The sequence below is a fragment of the Chroicocephalus ridibundus genome, chromosome 1 (genome assembly GCF_963924245.1).
Source record: "Chroicocephalus ridibundus chromosome 1, bChrRid1.1, whole genome shotgun sequence".
Taxonomy (NCBI): Eukaryota; Metazoa; Chordata; class Aves; order Charadriiformes; family Laridae; genus Chroicocephalus; species Chroicocephalus ridibundus.
The window spans coordinates 133,432,598-133,446,050 of NC_086284.1; the positions used below are offsets into that span (position 1 = coordinate 133,432,598).

At 44.0% G+C, this 13,453-nt stretch overlaps 1 protein-coding gene across 1 annotated transcript; it reads left to right on the plus strand.

The window, feature by feature from the left end:
- Nucleotides 1-2,275: 2,275 nt before the first annotated feature.
- Nucleotides 2,276-11,640, plus strand: C1S (complement C1s). The gene is made up of 12 exons (XM_063353902.1): nt 2,276-2,520; nt 2,976-3,040; nt 3,456-3,660; nt 4,893-5,070; nt 5,334-5,459; nt 6,125-6,324; nt 6,511-6,664; nt 6,899-7,014; nt 7,247-7,325; nt 7,580-7,717; nt 8,232-8,306; nt 10,396-11,640. Exons 2-12 carry the CDS (start codon nt 3,036-3,038, stop codon nt 11,187-11,189), a joined length of 2,070 nt encoding a protein of 689 aa, XP_063209972.1. The 5' UTR covers nt 2,276-2,520; nt 2,976-3,035; the 3' UTR covers nt 11,190-11,640.
- Nucleotides 11,641-13,453: the final 1,813 nt, after the last annotated feature.

Sequence of the window (13,453 nt, forward strand, 5' to 3'; positions counted from 1 at the left end):
CAGGCAGGTTTTCCCGGGGCTCACCCAAGGCTCTGAATTTAACCACCGGCAGCAAAACTGGCCTGGGTCAGTCACAGCAGCGAGGCGGGGAAGTGCGGCGTGCGAGAAACCCACCGAATCCTCTCATGGGCAGAATGGGACACAGGCAAATTACTGCCAAGGCCTTGGTGGATCAAGGATATTTTGCTTGCTACTTACATATCGTTGATTCCCTGCTGATGGATTTCACCTAGTTAATGTTATGTATTTTCTTTGAATATTTACTACCTTTGTTTTATGCACTGACTCACTGTTTCCAGATGGGAAGGTGTGGCTTTTCTTAAGAACTTGGGAAAAGCATTTTTTTTCTCCCAGCTTCCTGGGGGAAGACGAGCCAGTCAAGCCTGTTTTAGATGGTAATTTTATGAAAACCCGAACACTACTGCTCTTCATAATGTCTGGCAGAAAGGTTACAGCTACAGAACTCTGAGTCATCTTAAGAAAAGATTTGTCTTATGCAATTTGGGAAAAGTAGTATGTGGTCATGTAATTTAGGAATTTAAGAGAATGTGTGTGCCTCTGAGCAGAATTATATTGTGTTGGCAACCTTAGTGTTATCATTTATTAACCTTAATGGCATGGGTTTGCCTCTTTTAAATTATTATTTTAATATAATTTCTGACATGGTTTCAGTGAAGTGTAAAATATATTACCCAGCTGTTTCATCTTATGATTTGTAAAAAAAATATAGATCTAGGCAAACGCAATCAAATGCTGTATGTGTCTTCAATGTAAATGTATACTTCAATATCAAATGTAAATATGTACATCAATATAAAATGTAAATATGTACATCAATATCACTGGTCTTCTGCATAAACAGTTAGCATTATGCAGATATGTGCCCATATAAAATGCAGCTACCTTTTTGTTTAACTAACTTTATCAATCTTTTTGTTAATTAATAGGTATATGTCTTCTAAAGAATTATTAATATTCACACACATATTAATGTACCACTGCTACAAACAAGTTGAGTCAGGTTTATATGAAAATATACAATTCCCTTGCGATGAAATGACATGCGTAATGTATCAGCCCACACTCATTTTACTTCTGCCATGCCCATTTTAAAATACGATTGTGACTTGAAGAATCACTGGCAGGGTCTTTACTTTGCCCAGTTCAGAGAAGAAAATGTCTCCCCTTGATTTGTTGTCTATCTTTCACCACCACTGTTTTCCTGTTTCTCAAAATTCCAGTTAGAAACATCACGCTGTGCTCCCAAGAGACAGCAGAAGTGAGATGACACGCTGTTTTCTTTCTCTATCCATTCTCAGTTTGACAAAGAAAACAGACTAGGCATGTTCTTCCAGTAAAGCCTTTATCCTGACTACGATGAAGTCAGTTATGATTCATCTGTAGGTGTTTCTCTCCCTTGACAATATAAAGGAATCTTTCAGCTGGGTTTTGCTAACACACTTTGCCTATGGCCTGTTGAAACTTGAATCCTTTTTCTCCTGACCAAAACAAGCTCTGGAGTGTGCTGTGCTGATTGTAAAGGGTAGAGGTTGTAATGGAATTTTAAATTTTCATTTATAGTCCAGTCCCGGTACAGCTGGTTTGTGAGGAGAAGAGGTTTTCTACGGTATTAGTGACAGGTCTTTTGTTTGGTGACATTTTGGTCTTGGTTTGTGGGCACTGGCTGGATTAAGGGTCCTACCTGCCATAAGTCTTGAAATTGCTTTCCATAAGGGTCTTAGATCTAACTTGCTCCAGAGCTAAGTCTGATGAACAGTTGCTTTTACATGAAGTTCACTTGGTAAATAAAGAGGTAGTTAGGAGTTCTTGGTCAAGTTCTTACTGACAGAAGTGTTCCCATAACAAATCCCAGCAAAACAATGCGCTCTTACTCCGGCTGGTAGCCTCAGAGAGGCACAACATCGAATAGGCCGCTGTCTTTTCCTTTTTTTCCCCCTAAGAAATGGGTCTCTGAAGGAGATGAGGAGCAGTGGCAGCAGCCCTGTGGCCACCAGGTTGCAGTAAGAGAACGGACTCCGATAAATTGCTCTTTGGACCGGATTATCAAACATTTTGTTTCCATGCAAAAGCACTGGACCAGTTCTCATGTTGACTCTCCTTTTTCTGCACCCTTTGGATTTTGTTCCTGACTTTTAAAAGGGAGGCGGAAGAGGAGGAGAGGGGAGGCAGCCGAAAACCCTTTTCCCCTCCCTTTTCCCCGAAGTCATCTGATTTCCCGAAAATGCCGAATGCAGACCAGATCTGTGCTCTCCCCCGCGCAGCCTGAGCCAACGGGATTGTGCAACTTGTTTGGAAATTCCCTTTCCTGCCGAGGGCCGAGCATCCCACCCCAGCGGGGAGGCTGGGAGAGCCGCATCCCGCAGGTAGAGGGTGCTGCGATATTGCGGATTAGAGCCTTGGGCACGTTCGGAGGAAGGTGTGAACAGGAAGGGAAAAAAAAAAAAGAAAAAGAGAAAGAGAGAAGAGAGAAGAGAACAGGACACGAACTAGGGAGAGAAGGTAAATATTGCAAGCATTAGAAATGGGAAAGGAAAAAATCTTCCTGAGCGTTGCTATCTGACTGCTAGAAGAGTCAGGACAAGCTGCTCCCCATTACTTAGCGTAGTTTTTAAGGTGCTGGGAAGAATGGATTTTGTACCCCGGGGGGAAGGTGTGCTTTCTGTCTTACTTTGCTGTGCACCAGCATGGTGTCTGGAGGCACTGATGGTCATACGGGGGGAAGGTGAGTACCAGTGAGTACCGAGATCATCTCTCCATTTTGTCAGTACGGGGACTAGCAGCTGTTCTTGGTGCTTGGGGTTGCTGCATGCAGGAAGGAACAGAGTTATAAACTCGCTTTTGAGGCAGATCATTGATGTATTCTCCACAAGCTGGGCTTTTAGGGTCTTTGACCTGCCTAGCAGGCATGCAGGAGCACAGGCAACGTTAATCAATCACACTGTTTTTTGTCCCAGATCATAACTCCAAAGTCCAATTCCTGAAAGTTTTCAGAAAGGAAGATCTGCTTTTTCCAGATGCGGTGAGTTATTTCGTCTCCAAGGGGAACTCAGGTTTATTAATAATTTCGTTTTATAAATTAGGTATTGTTTCTGAAATCTGAATGTATCTATAGCCCAAGTAGCCTCCAGAACAAGGCAGTGAAGAAGGGAATAGCACTTAAGACCCTTGTGTTCAACTCCTGCAGTGTTACCAGCTCCTATAGAGCTAGAGAAGAGGAGAGAGCGTGACTGAGGTTGTACTCCTTCTGTGTGAAAGTCTACTGGAGAAAGACAAGCCCCACACAGCCACAGCACTGGTCATTAAAACTCCTCCAAATCCAGGAGCTATGCTGCATGCTATGTGCAGCCAAAGACTAGTTTTTTCGCTAGGGACTGTGTGCACATATGCGGACAGAGAAGACTACTGCAATGTCATCTTCCTTCCTCTTTTCTCAGGTACCTTATCTTCTTCTGCCTCCCTGTGTGGGCTGATGCAGCCTCCATGTATGGTGAGATCTTGTCACCCAATTATCCTCAGGTGTATCCCAATGATGTGCAGAAATCTTGGGAAATCCAGGTCCCTTCGGGATATGGCATTCGCCTTTATTTCACACATATGGATCTTGAACCATCGCAGAACTGCGAATATGACTTTGTGAAGGTACTGTCCCCATCCTCAAGTGAGAAAAAGACAAGAAGGTGGGTTAGAGCACAGAACGGCAGAGCCGTGTACAAAGCTCAGGGCTGGAAGAGGAGATAGACACATCCTTCCTGTTCTGAGCTCCAAGAAGCCCAAACTGAGTGTATCCACACTAGCAGTCACTAAATTGATTTGAGTTTGCCTCATAACCGCATGAGCATCTCCTGTATTCATAGGAAAAGCCTTCTTAGCCATCACCGACACCTCTCTATGGCAAGGCACATTCTTACCCAGTGAACCATAGGTATAAAAGGACCATTTTCTTAGGGCATTGATTTTCTGTCCCTGAAATTATTCAGAATTAACCCCTGAGTGGGCATAGATGATTTAATGCAATCATAAATTGATTGGAAATTATGAAGGTTAAAAACAATCAAGAGATTGTGTATGGATAGTGGGCACTCAGATAAAGTGTTGTGGTCCATTGCGCCACAGTTTTCAATGGCTTATGCACTACAGCTTTCTTAAAACTGAGAGACCCACTAGTTGTGCTCCATGTTGTCCCACAAGGCACAAAAGATCAGGCATTTCCACACAAACAGACAGAAAACAAGACCATCCTATCCTACGATAGCTATGTGTGAAAAGGGGCAATAAGGTTGGGTGCAGCACCAGAAGGAGACCTTGGAGAAGGACCAAGGTGGGACAGTAGGATGGATGTGCTCTGCTGGGAGCTGTAATAACCTGTGTCGTTTTGCAACAAACCAATGAACCTGTTAGACTGCAGACCGTCAGTGATTGGTTTTGCCATTTTGAACCACGGTGTTGATTTTTTGTACAAGTGGGCCTGAGGAAAGGATGTTGACAGACAACTCTGCATTAATTTGTATCTGAGAAATTAAGCCAGGTATTTCACAGGTGGGACATCAGTAGAAGGGAAAAATCCTCAAGCGTCTTGCAAATGTCATGAAACTGGTTGTCTAGGGGCTCCATTCAGCTGTACCTTGGCTGACTGTCTTCCACTCTTGGCCAGCTGTCTTCCACCCTTGGCCAGCTTCGTGGTGACACAGCAGTCTTGGTCCCTACTGCTGTCTATGTGACATGGCTGTGCCCTGGGAGATCAACCTGAATGTTGTGAGAAATGCATGCAATTTAGGAGCCTTTGGTTAGCCACCTATGAGCAGAAAGACTCAAGTGTTGGTAATTGCACATATTCCAGTAATGTGATAAGACCTCTCTGCATTCTTCTGCAGATCGTGTCAGGTGGCCATGTTGAAGGTGTGCTTTGTGGGCGGAAGAAACCTCGTGCCCCTGGCTCCTCGATTGTGGAGGAATTTCATGTCCCTTATGACACCCTCACTATGAGCTTCCAATCAGACTTTTCCAACGAGGAGCATTTCACTGGTTTTGCAGCCTACTATGTTGCAGTGGGTAAGGTTAAACCAGCCTCCTCTGAATCTCTGTATTGTCCAGGCTATGGGGGGAGGAAAGCTGACATAAGGGTTTTCCTTACAAGAATGCCTTATTTAAAAGAGATCCCAGGCGAGGGGACTGCTTTCCAATATGGCCAGTATAAATGCTGTTTTAGAGATACCTTTTCCTTGTTGTCCACCAGTTTGCTTCACTTTCTCATCTTCTTCCTGCCCTTAGGGCCCCCTTTTAATCTTGTCTGATTCATCTTTTCACACTTGCAGACTTGGATGAATGCATGGATTTTGTGGAGGAACCTTGCAGTCATTACTGTAATAATTATATTGGAGGTTACTTCTGTACCTGCCCACCAGATTATTTCCTCTATGACGATAAGAAAACATGTGGAGGTAAGACATATACATGAGCTGCGGTCAACAGCAAGAGTTAATTTAGGCCACGTGAGATATTGTACATGGAAGACCTTCTCTATCAACCTTCTCAACCAGTTGCGACAGGTATATTTTGGGAGAAAAAACATCACAGTGCAAATCTGAACTGGCAGTAGACCGTGATTTTGGGAATTCTGTTAACATATTCGTAACATTCTTCGTGTCAGGAGAATTAAGAAACTACTAAATTATATTGTTTAAAGACTGTGATGGAGACCCTTCTTAGCATACTGCTATCTGTGAATCTTTTAATCTCTGACAAAACAGGGCAGTCCAATACAGACACAAAAATGGCCAACGGGCTGCTTGGCTTGAATCAAAAAATTGCAAAGTCACAAATAGTGCATATTGAAAGGAGTATAATATGAGGATCTGAGCACGAGGAAAGGAAGCCTAAATTGCAGTTGGAAGGTGAAAAGGCAGGCCACTAGAAATTAAAGTCTCTGGGTAATTAGATAGAGAATGGCCCTGGTTTTAGTTTCTTGGAAAGATGCAATGTTGTCACATGGTTAATGCAGGTGTCTGGGGAGACTGGAGATGTAGTGGAAGAGAGAAGGCTTGTTAGTTCCATACATGGACCAGTTCCTTTCTGAATCCTGCCTGTGTTCCTTCCTTAATCCTAGTGAACTGCACTGGAAATGTCTTCACGGAGCCATCGGGGGAGATTTCCAGCCCCAACTATCCTAACCAGTACCCAGAGAACTCACGGTGTGACTACCGAGTGGCTCTGGGGCCAGGCTACTTTGTGACATTGACCATACGCAGCGAGGACTTTGACGTGGAACCAGCCAACTCAGAAGGGACTTGCCACGACAGCTTAACAGTAGGTGTGGGACTTGGGGAGGGAGTCAGGATGCTCTGGATCTCCCCTCAATCTCCTGATACTCAGAAGACCTTCTGACTGCTTAACTTTATTTTCAACTATGTTGCCTTTTGAAATTATTGGGAATATCTCTCTCTCTGAATGCATTTGGTATTTCTCATTTCTTCTTGTTTGTTATTTTCTCAGATTGTCTCTGGGAAGCAGCGCTTTGGTCCCTATTGTGGCAGCAAATTCCCAGGTCCTCCTGAAATCAAAACTAGGAACAACATTCTTGACATAATCTTCCAGACAAACCACGCAGTACAGCACAAAGGCTGGAAAATACGCTACTATGGGGATCGTGAGTATGCACTTGGGAAAGAATTCTCTCTGCTGCTGAGTTAGGAAGAGAGCTTGTCCCACGTCAGATTCATGGTACAACAGCATGTTAACTTGTTCACAGCTGCTGGTACTAAGTAAACAGAGGATGCCTGTTTGCTAGGCAGAATAATCCCTGGGGGGAATGAAGTTGTGAGCTGGAAGGACAGTAAGTCTTGGACGAGTTAATCACTGATTTCTGCCTATCTCTTCAAAGCTGTAACCTGTCCCCCGAGCGTCATCCCCAACTCTGTTCTTGATCCAAAGAAGGATAGGTATATCTTCAAGGACAATGTGAAGGTGACCTGTGTGGAAGGCTATGAAATTGTGAGGGTAAGTTACATAAAAAAGCATATATCCTCTCTGGCCCTATCAGCAGCTTCCTGATGCCATTTCCCATCAGGTGTCCTGGGCACCTTTGGGGACTCGAAGTTTTCACCACAGCTCTAGGAAGTGGAAACTTCTCCCAGCCACTGCAGCATTTTGAGGACCCTTCAGTGGAGCGCCTGTGTCAGATACATTTCATGACCAGTGATTTACATGGGTCGTGTGTTCTTTTCCCTAGCAACGAGACAGCTTCATGACTTTTCACTCCAGCTGTCAGGACAACGGTGAATGGACCAACTCCCATTTCAGCTGTGTTCGTAAGTGACCCATCTCTATATTGTGGGAAGCAGACCGGAATGGAGCCTTTAGGCTCTAGATCCACTGTATCTCCCGGTTAGGAGGACACTGAAGGACTGGGATGTGCGCATGATGAAGGGACAGAGGAAGGGAGCGCTGATGACTGTACAGGGACCAGAGGAGCTGGGTGGTTCCCCATCATACAGAATAACCATATTGCTGAGTAAGGCTACCCCTTTGATAATATTTGGTCATTTTTGTTTCTTCTCTACAGCTGTGAACTGTGGCGATCCTATTGCCATTGACAATGCCCAAGCCGTATACGTCTCTGAACTTCATGAGCCTCTCTACAAAGCTGCTGTCCGGTATCAATGTGATGCACCTTACTATACCCTGAAAACCGAAGGGGATGGTAAGTATTGCCTCTGCAACACAAACACATTTCTTGGATTGAAGGCCTAAGAAATGGTACTGGGATCGTCACAGGGCTGAGATTATATCCCATCAGGTCAAGACTGGGAAAAGGTTCTTATTGGTGTGGGATTGCAGGCAATGTTTTTGTGTTGCCTTTGTGTTTATACCCTGTAATAATGTCTGAACTTGGGCTCTTGACCTTAAATGCATTAGCAAGTCCTCTCTCCATCTGCTTGGTGTGTGAAGCATGGAGATTTTTGTCACATCTGACACACATTTCTGGTGAAGAAGTAAAGGACTAAAGAAATCTATTAGATGAGGTCCCTCCAAACTAGAGGCAGAAGCACCCTGGTGGGATCGTGTACTTCTAGGGAGATTCAGCAATGTTTACCAACCAGTGCTCACTTTGGAAATGAGAAGGTTAATACATCATCTTATACAGTAATGCTACTTACCCTCTCTTCATCTTGATTGTGTCTTTATGTCACTCTTTTTTTCTTGTGTTTTCCAAGCGGTGTATCAGTGCTCAGCCAGTGGAGAATGGGTCAACAAAGAGATGGGAACAAAGCTACCAAAATGTGTCCCAGGTACTACCAAAACTGTGTATACATATAGGATGCATATGAAGACCAGTGCTTCTTCCATCTGTCTGTTTTTAAACTGTTAATCCTGAAAGTACGGTTGATCCTTTCTATGCTGTTTAAATCACATTGGACAGGGTGTTTCTGAAAGCTGTGAGCCCCAAGGAAAGGTCAGATGAGGCAGCAGAAAGAAACTGGAAGCAAAAGTGGGCAACATAATAAGACATCTGGTATAACAGGACCTCTTCAAGTATCAGTGTGTGTTTCTGCACCAGTTTCCCCACCTTCAAGGGTGCACATTCTCAAGTTGTTCAGCGCTTTAGATCTCTGTCTGCATTATAGGTAGCAAAAAGACGGACAGGTCAAAAAACATGTCTGACAATGCTGGACCTTTCTTTCTTCAGTCCCTCCCAACCTACACTGAGAACTGTAGCTTCTCTTCAAACCTCTCCTGGGGGTAGCGTCCAGCTGTCCACTGGGCGCTGCAGATGCAGCACTATAGAGAAAGGTCTTTCGCTACTCTCACTGAAAGTCATAGCCTAAACCCTTAAGGTTTAATGCATCCTTCAGTACTCAGATACACTTTCTGCATCTGAAGGCTCAAGCAATATCCCTGTCAGGGACCTTCTCATCCTCTCTTTGTGTGCTTGGGAGACACTGAAGAGGAAAGTGCATGGGTACCACTGCTGCTCCTGACTGCTGGTTGTTACGGCTGCGTCTTAACTTCCAGCTGGTAGAGTGAATTTTAAATCCTACGTATTCTGCACGCTGTTCAGCTTACCCTCTTACAGGAGGCGGCATGCCTTGGGCTAGTTGTACATGATGCCTGTTCACTACTCCAAACCCCCAAATACTCCTTGACAAAGTACAAAATGCAGCTGAAGATGACTCTTAAGGGCCAGCTCAGCCAGTGACTTGGACTATACAAGTGCACAGTGTAAAATGCAAACGGTAAGATAAAGCTCAGGGAATTTACTACCCACAAGGAGGTTACAAAGAATATGAAGAAAGACTCTTCTCAGTGGGACACAGCAATAAAGGACAATGACAGGCAATGGATACAAGTTGCAGCAAAGGAAATTCCGACTGTATTTAAGGAAAAATGCTCACCCAGAGCACTGGAACTGTTGGCCAGAGAGGCTGGCTAATCATCACCCTTGAAGATGATCAGAAGCCCTCTGGCAAAGCCCCTGAGCAACCTGGCTTTGCTGTTAGGAGGGCAGGAGAAGGGCAGTTAGAGATGAAGAGGTTGAGCTAGAGACATACAGAGGTACTTTCCAGCCTAAATCTTTCTATTATTATGTGAAATTCTGTAACAAACTCTGCTTTATTTAAATTGGAAGCTACCTACTGGCTATAGTTCCTTAATCTCTGACGATATGACTAAGGGTTCAATGTAAATAAGGCAATATGTGATAAGATATCAATTTCCTAGCTATGTCAGAATGACCAGCCTTATTTATGCCTTTAGAGCTCACATTCTGCAAAACCTCGTAGAACATTTTACATAAAGAGCACGGAGCACCTCTGTACCCGTAAGACCGACGGATAAGAGCTCCATTGACCCACTACTTAAGATTTTACATGCTAAAAGAATGGAAAGGAAAAATGGTAAAACATCAGTGACAAACCTGAACACTTAACCTGAGGCTATCTGGAGTTCACAAAAAAGAAAAAATCATTTCAAAGGGCAGTGTCATATTTATAAGAACTTAAGCAAGTATTTTTTCTAAGACAATCCCTTCACCTACAGGGCTTAATACAGCAAAGGAAAGATGCTAACTACAATGCAATTATATTGTGAGCTTTGACATACCCCGCACTGGTGGGGTGACAACTGCTTTCCAGAACAATGAATATTTTCAGCCTAAATTGAATTTTGAGAGTAGTTTTTCTGGATTTTTCTTGAATTTCTCTGTAAATACTAGTTGCGGACTCTATGACATAGAATATAAACATTGGTTACTCATAATCAAAAATGATTTAGAGGACACAGGAAGGAGGGGACTATGGGCTTTTTTGCAGTAGCAAAGAACCCCCTGTTTGTAACTGCTAATTCTCCCATCTGGTTCCTCTTTTTTTCTTTTCTTTCCAGTCTGTGGGGTGCCTAGTAATCCCATCCGAGAGAAAGCAAGGATTTTTGGAGGCACCCGTGCAGAAAAGGGCAACTTCCCCTGGCAGGTGTATTTCGATTACCCAAGAGGCGGTGGCGTACTCATCTCTGAAAGATGGGTGATGACTGCCGCTCATGTGCTGGAGGGGTACGACAAGCCCAACATGTACGCTGGGGTAATCAATGTTGGTAAAGAATCTCTGTACTGGGAGGCCAAGCAGCTGGTCGCAGAGGCTTCATTCATCCACCCCAACTGGAAGAAGCAGCCCATAGAAACCAGGACCGATTTTGATAACGATATTGCACTACTGAAGCTGAGGGAGCCCGTGAAGATGGGCCCAAACATCTCACCCCTCTGCCTTCCTGGTAAATCACCTGAGTATGAGCTACAGGAAGGGACTCTGGGCTACATTGCTGGCTGGGGCCAGAGAGAGAGAGGAAGACTGCCTATTTATCTCTGGAAGGCCCAGATTCCTGTGGTGAACATGGATAAGTGCCGATCTGTGAAACCAGAGGGCTCTGCTGATTCCAGTGCTTACCGATTCACCGACAATATGATCTGTGCTGGTGGTGACAAGGACAGCTGTAAGGGGGATAGTGGTGGAGCCTACGCTATCCAAGATCCTCTTGATGACAAACGGTACTATGTAGCTGGGCTGATCTCCTGGGGACCAAGATGTGGTACCTTTGGTCTTTACACCAAGGTAGTGCGTTATTTGGACTGGATTACAGAGACCATGAGCAAGCATGAGGATGCAGAAGCTTGGGAGGATTAGCTCTTTCTCCTTTCAGCACAGTCACCCTTTCTAAATGTGATCACGGATGGCTACGTGTTCAGGCTGGCTGTGATCCTGTCCACTCTGTGTATATAACGGGCCTAGTCATCATGTCACTGCTGAGTCAGGAATACTTATAGGTTTCTCCCGCTGTCGTCATGTCTGGGAAGGGAATTTCTCATTCTTCTTCCACTCGTAGTAACGTAAGAGGAAGACGCTACTGGATAAAGAGGCCCCTTCTGCTTCCTCTCTTTTTTTTCTATCCCATTTTTTCCCACTTGGAGACGATCTACCCATGCTCCTCCTGACAGGGACATTTCAGTGAAGATGAGAGAGAATAATGGTTGGTTCCCAGGGTAGGTTCAGAGCCTGGTTTTTGATTTATGTACTTCCTGTATTGTTCAGAATATTTAACAGCATTAAAGGATGTCCAAATTGCCTGTTGTGCAATGTGCTATTGTGTGTGTATTGCCTTTCTTCTTCTCGGTCTAGACCTAGTTCTCCTTGAAACTCCCTAAATCAAGTGTCTGTTCACATTTTGATCCACTACGCTGCCAGTGTTTGTCAAGCTGTAACTTGTGCTACCTCACCTCTCTACCTAAGAGTCTTTATGAAGTTCTTTGAAGATGCTTGCATCTCTTTGACCAACCATTACCAGCAATGAGGACTTTAGACTTCTGAATCAAGCTGAGCAGAAGAGACATCTTCGAAGTCCTTTCGTTTACCTGTCCTCGGGGCTTTATTTTTCAAACATTATTGTGTTAGATAAGAAATAAAGGTTGCTTGATTTAGGGAAAGTAGTGTTGTGGGAGAAGATAACCTGGCATTTGTTAGGGGTATCTTCTGCTCCAGAAAGTCCTACATCACTCACAGTTATCTATCTGCTAAGATGGTCAGAGAACTGGTGCAGATGGCATATGATGAAAGACAGAGGAAGCTGGGTTCGTTCAGCTTGAAAAGAAGGAAGCTGAGAGGGGGATCTAACTGCTGTACTCAAGATACCTAAAGGAGGACTAGAGAGTGCACAGAGCAAGATTCTTCAAAAATGTGAACAGTGACGGAACAAGAGACAATAGACACAAACTACATTAAGGGCATTTCCAGTTGGGCTTTTTCCCAGGGTGTGGGTCAGCCTTGGAACAAGTGTGATAAAAGACTGGGGAATCTTTGTCCCTGGACATCTTCATAACTTGCCCAGGCACAGCCCTGAGGCTCTGACGTTAGTCCTGCTGTCAGCAGTGGGTTGGACTAGAGACCTCCTCTTCCAGCCTAAGTTTTTCTGAGAGTCTAGGAAACGGTGAGGAGGATGTGTGCAGCTCTTGGGAGTTTTCATATAGATTCCTGCACCTTCAATTTTGTGTAGCAAGCAAGAGGTTTTTTTGTTGTTGGGGCTAGTAAGCAAGGATCTCATACTACATTCCTGAGGAACTGTGACCTGCAGGTCACAGATGAATGCTTTTTACTTTTATATCTGTATGTGCCAACTTTGAACTAATATGAAGTTTTGTAGTCACTCCTTCTTGTTGCTACGTAGGTGGGCTCATCTCAGCTTTCATCTTTTGGAGCACAAAAGAGAAATGTCCATGCCTGGTAACGAGTCCCAGCTGCAATCTCAGTTCCTCTTGTGCAAAGAGGGGACTGCGTACTGGCAAAGGAACAAGAATGATGCAGTGGTGCCATTGTAACAATATTTTATAAGTTATTATATATAATACATAACTTTACAGTATGTATTAGAATTTCATGAATCATGCAGGCATGCCCAAACATCTCGGGTAATCATGAGCAAAAGCCACTGGAAATCTTACAGACTGCTATGTCTGGATATTAGGAAGCTTCTGCTTTGGTATGTATCCTGGTTTGAGGTAAAACAGAACCAATTTTCAGATTCGTAATTTTACTTTTTAGCTGGGCCTCTTCTAACTGACTAAAGTCTGAAATTAACAGCATATCATTCAGAAATGATGGAGATACTTACTTCATCAGTAGAAACAGCTCAACAAAGTACAAGCTGGGAAAAATCAATCCATTTTAAGTTCTGAAAAGGTGACCTTCAAACTAAGGTAAGACATTTCCGTAGCCTCTATGACCACAAAGCCGCTCAGGGAAGCAATGTCACATCATTACTCACTAGCTCACTGATTAACTTCAGTCTTTTTGGAAAAGAGGAAGAGAAAGTGCTGAAAACAATTCAGGAGAGCAGAGGAGAAGAGAAACAGAAGTGTGGATGAATGGGCAAGGAGCAGGAAAGATACTTATTTAGC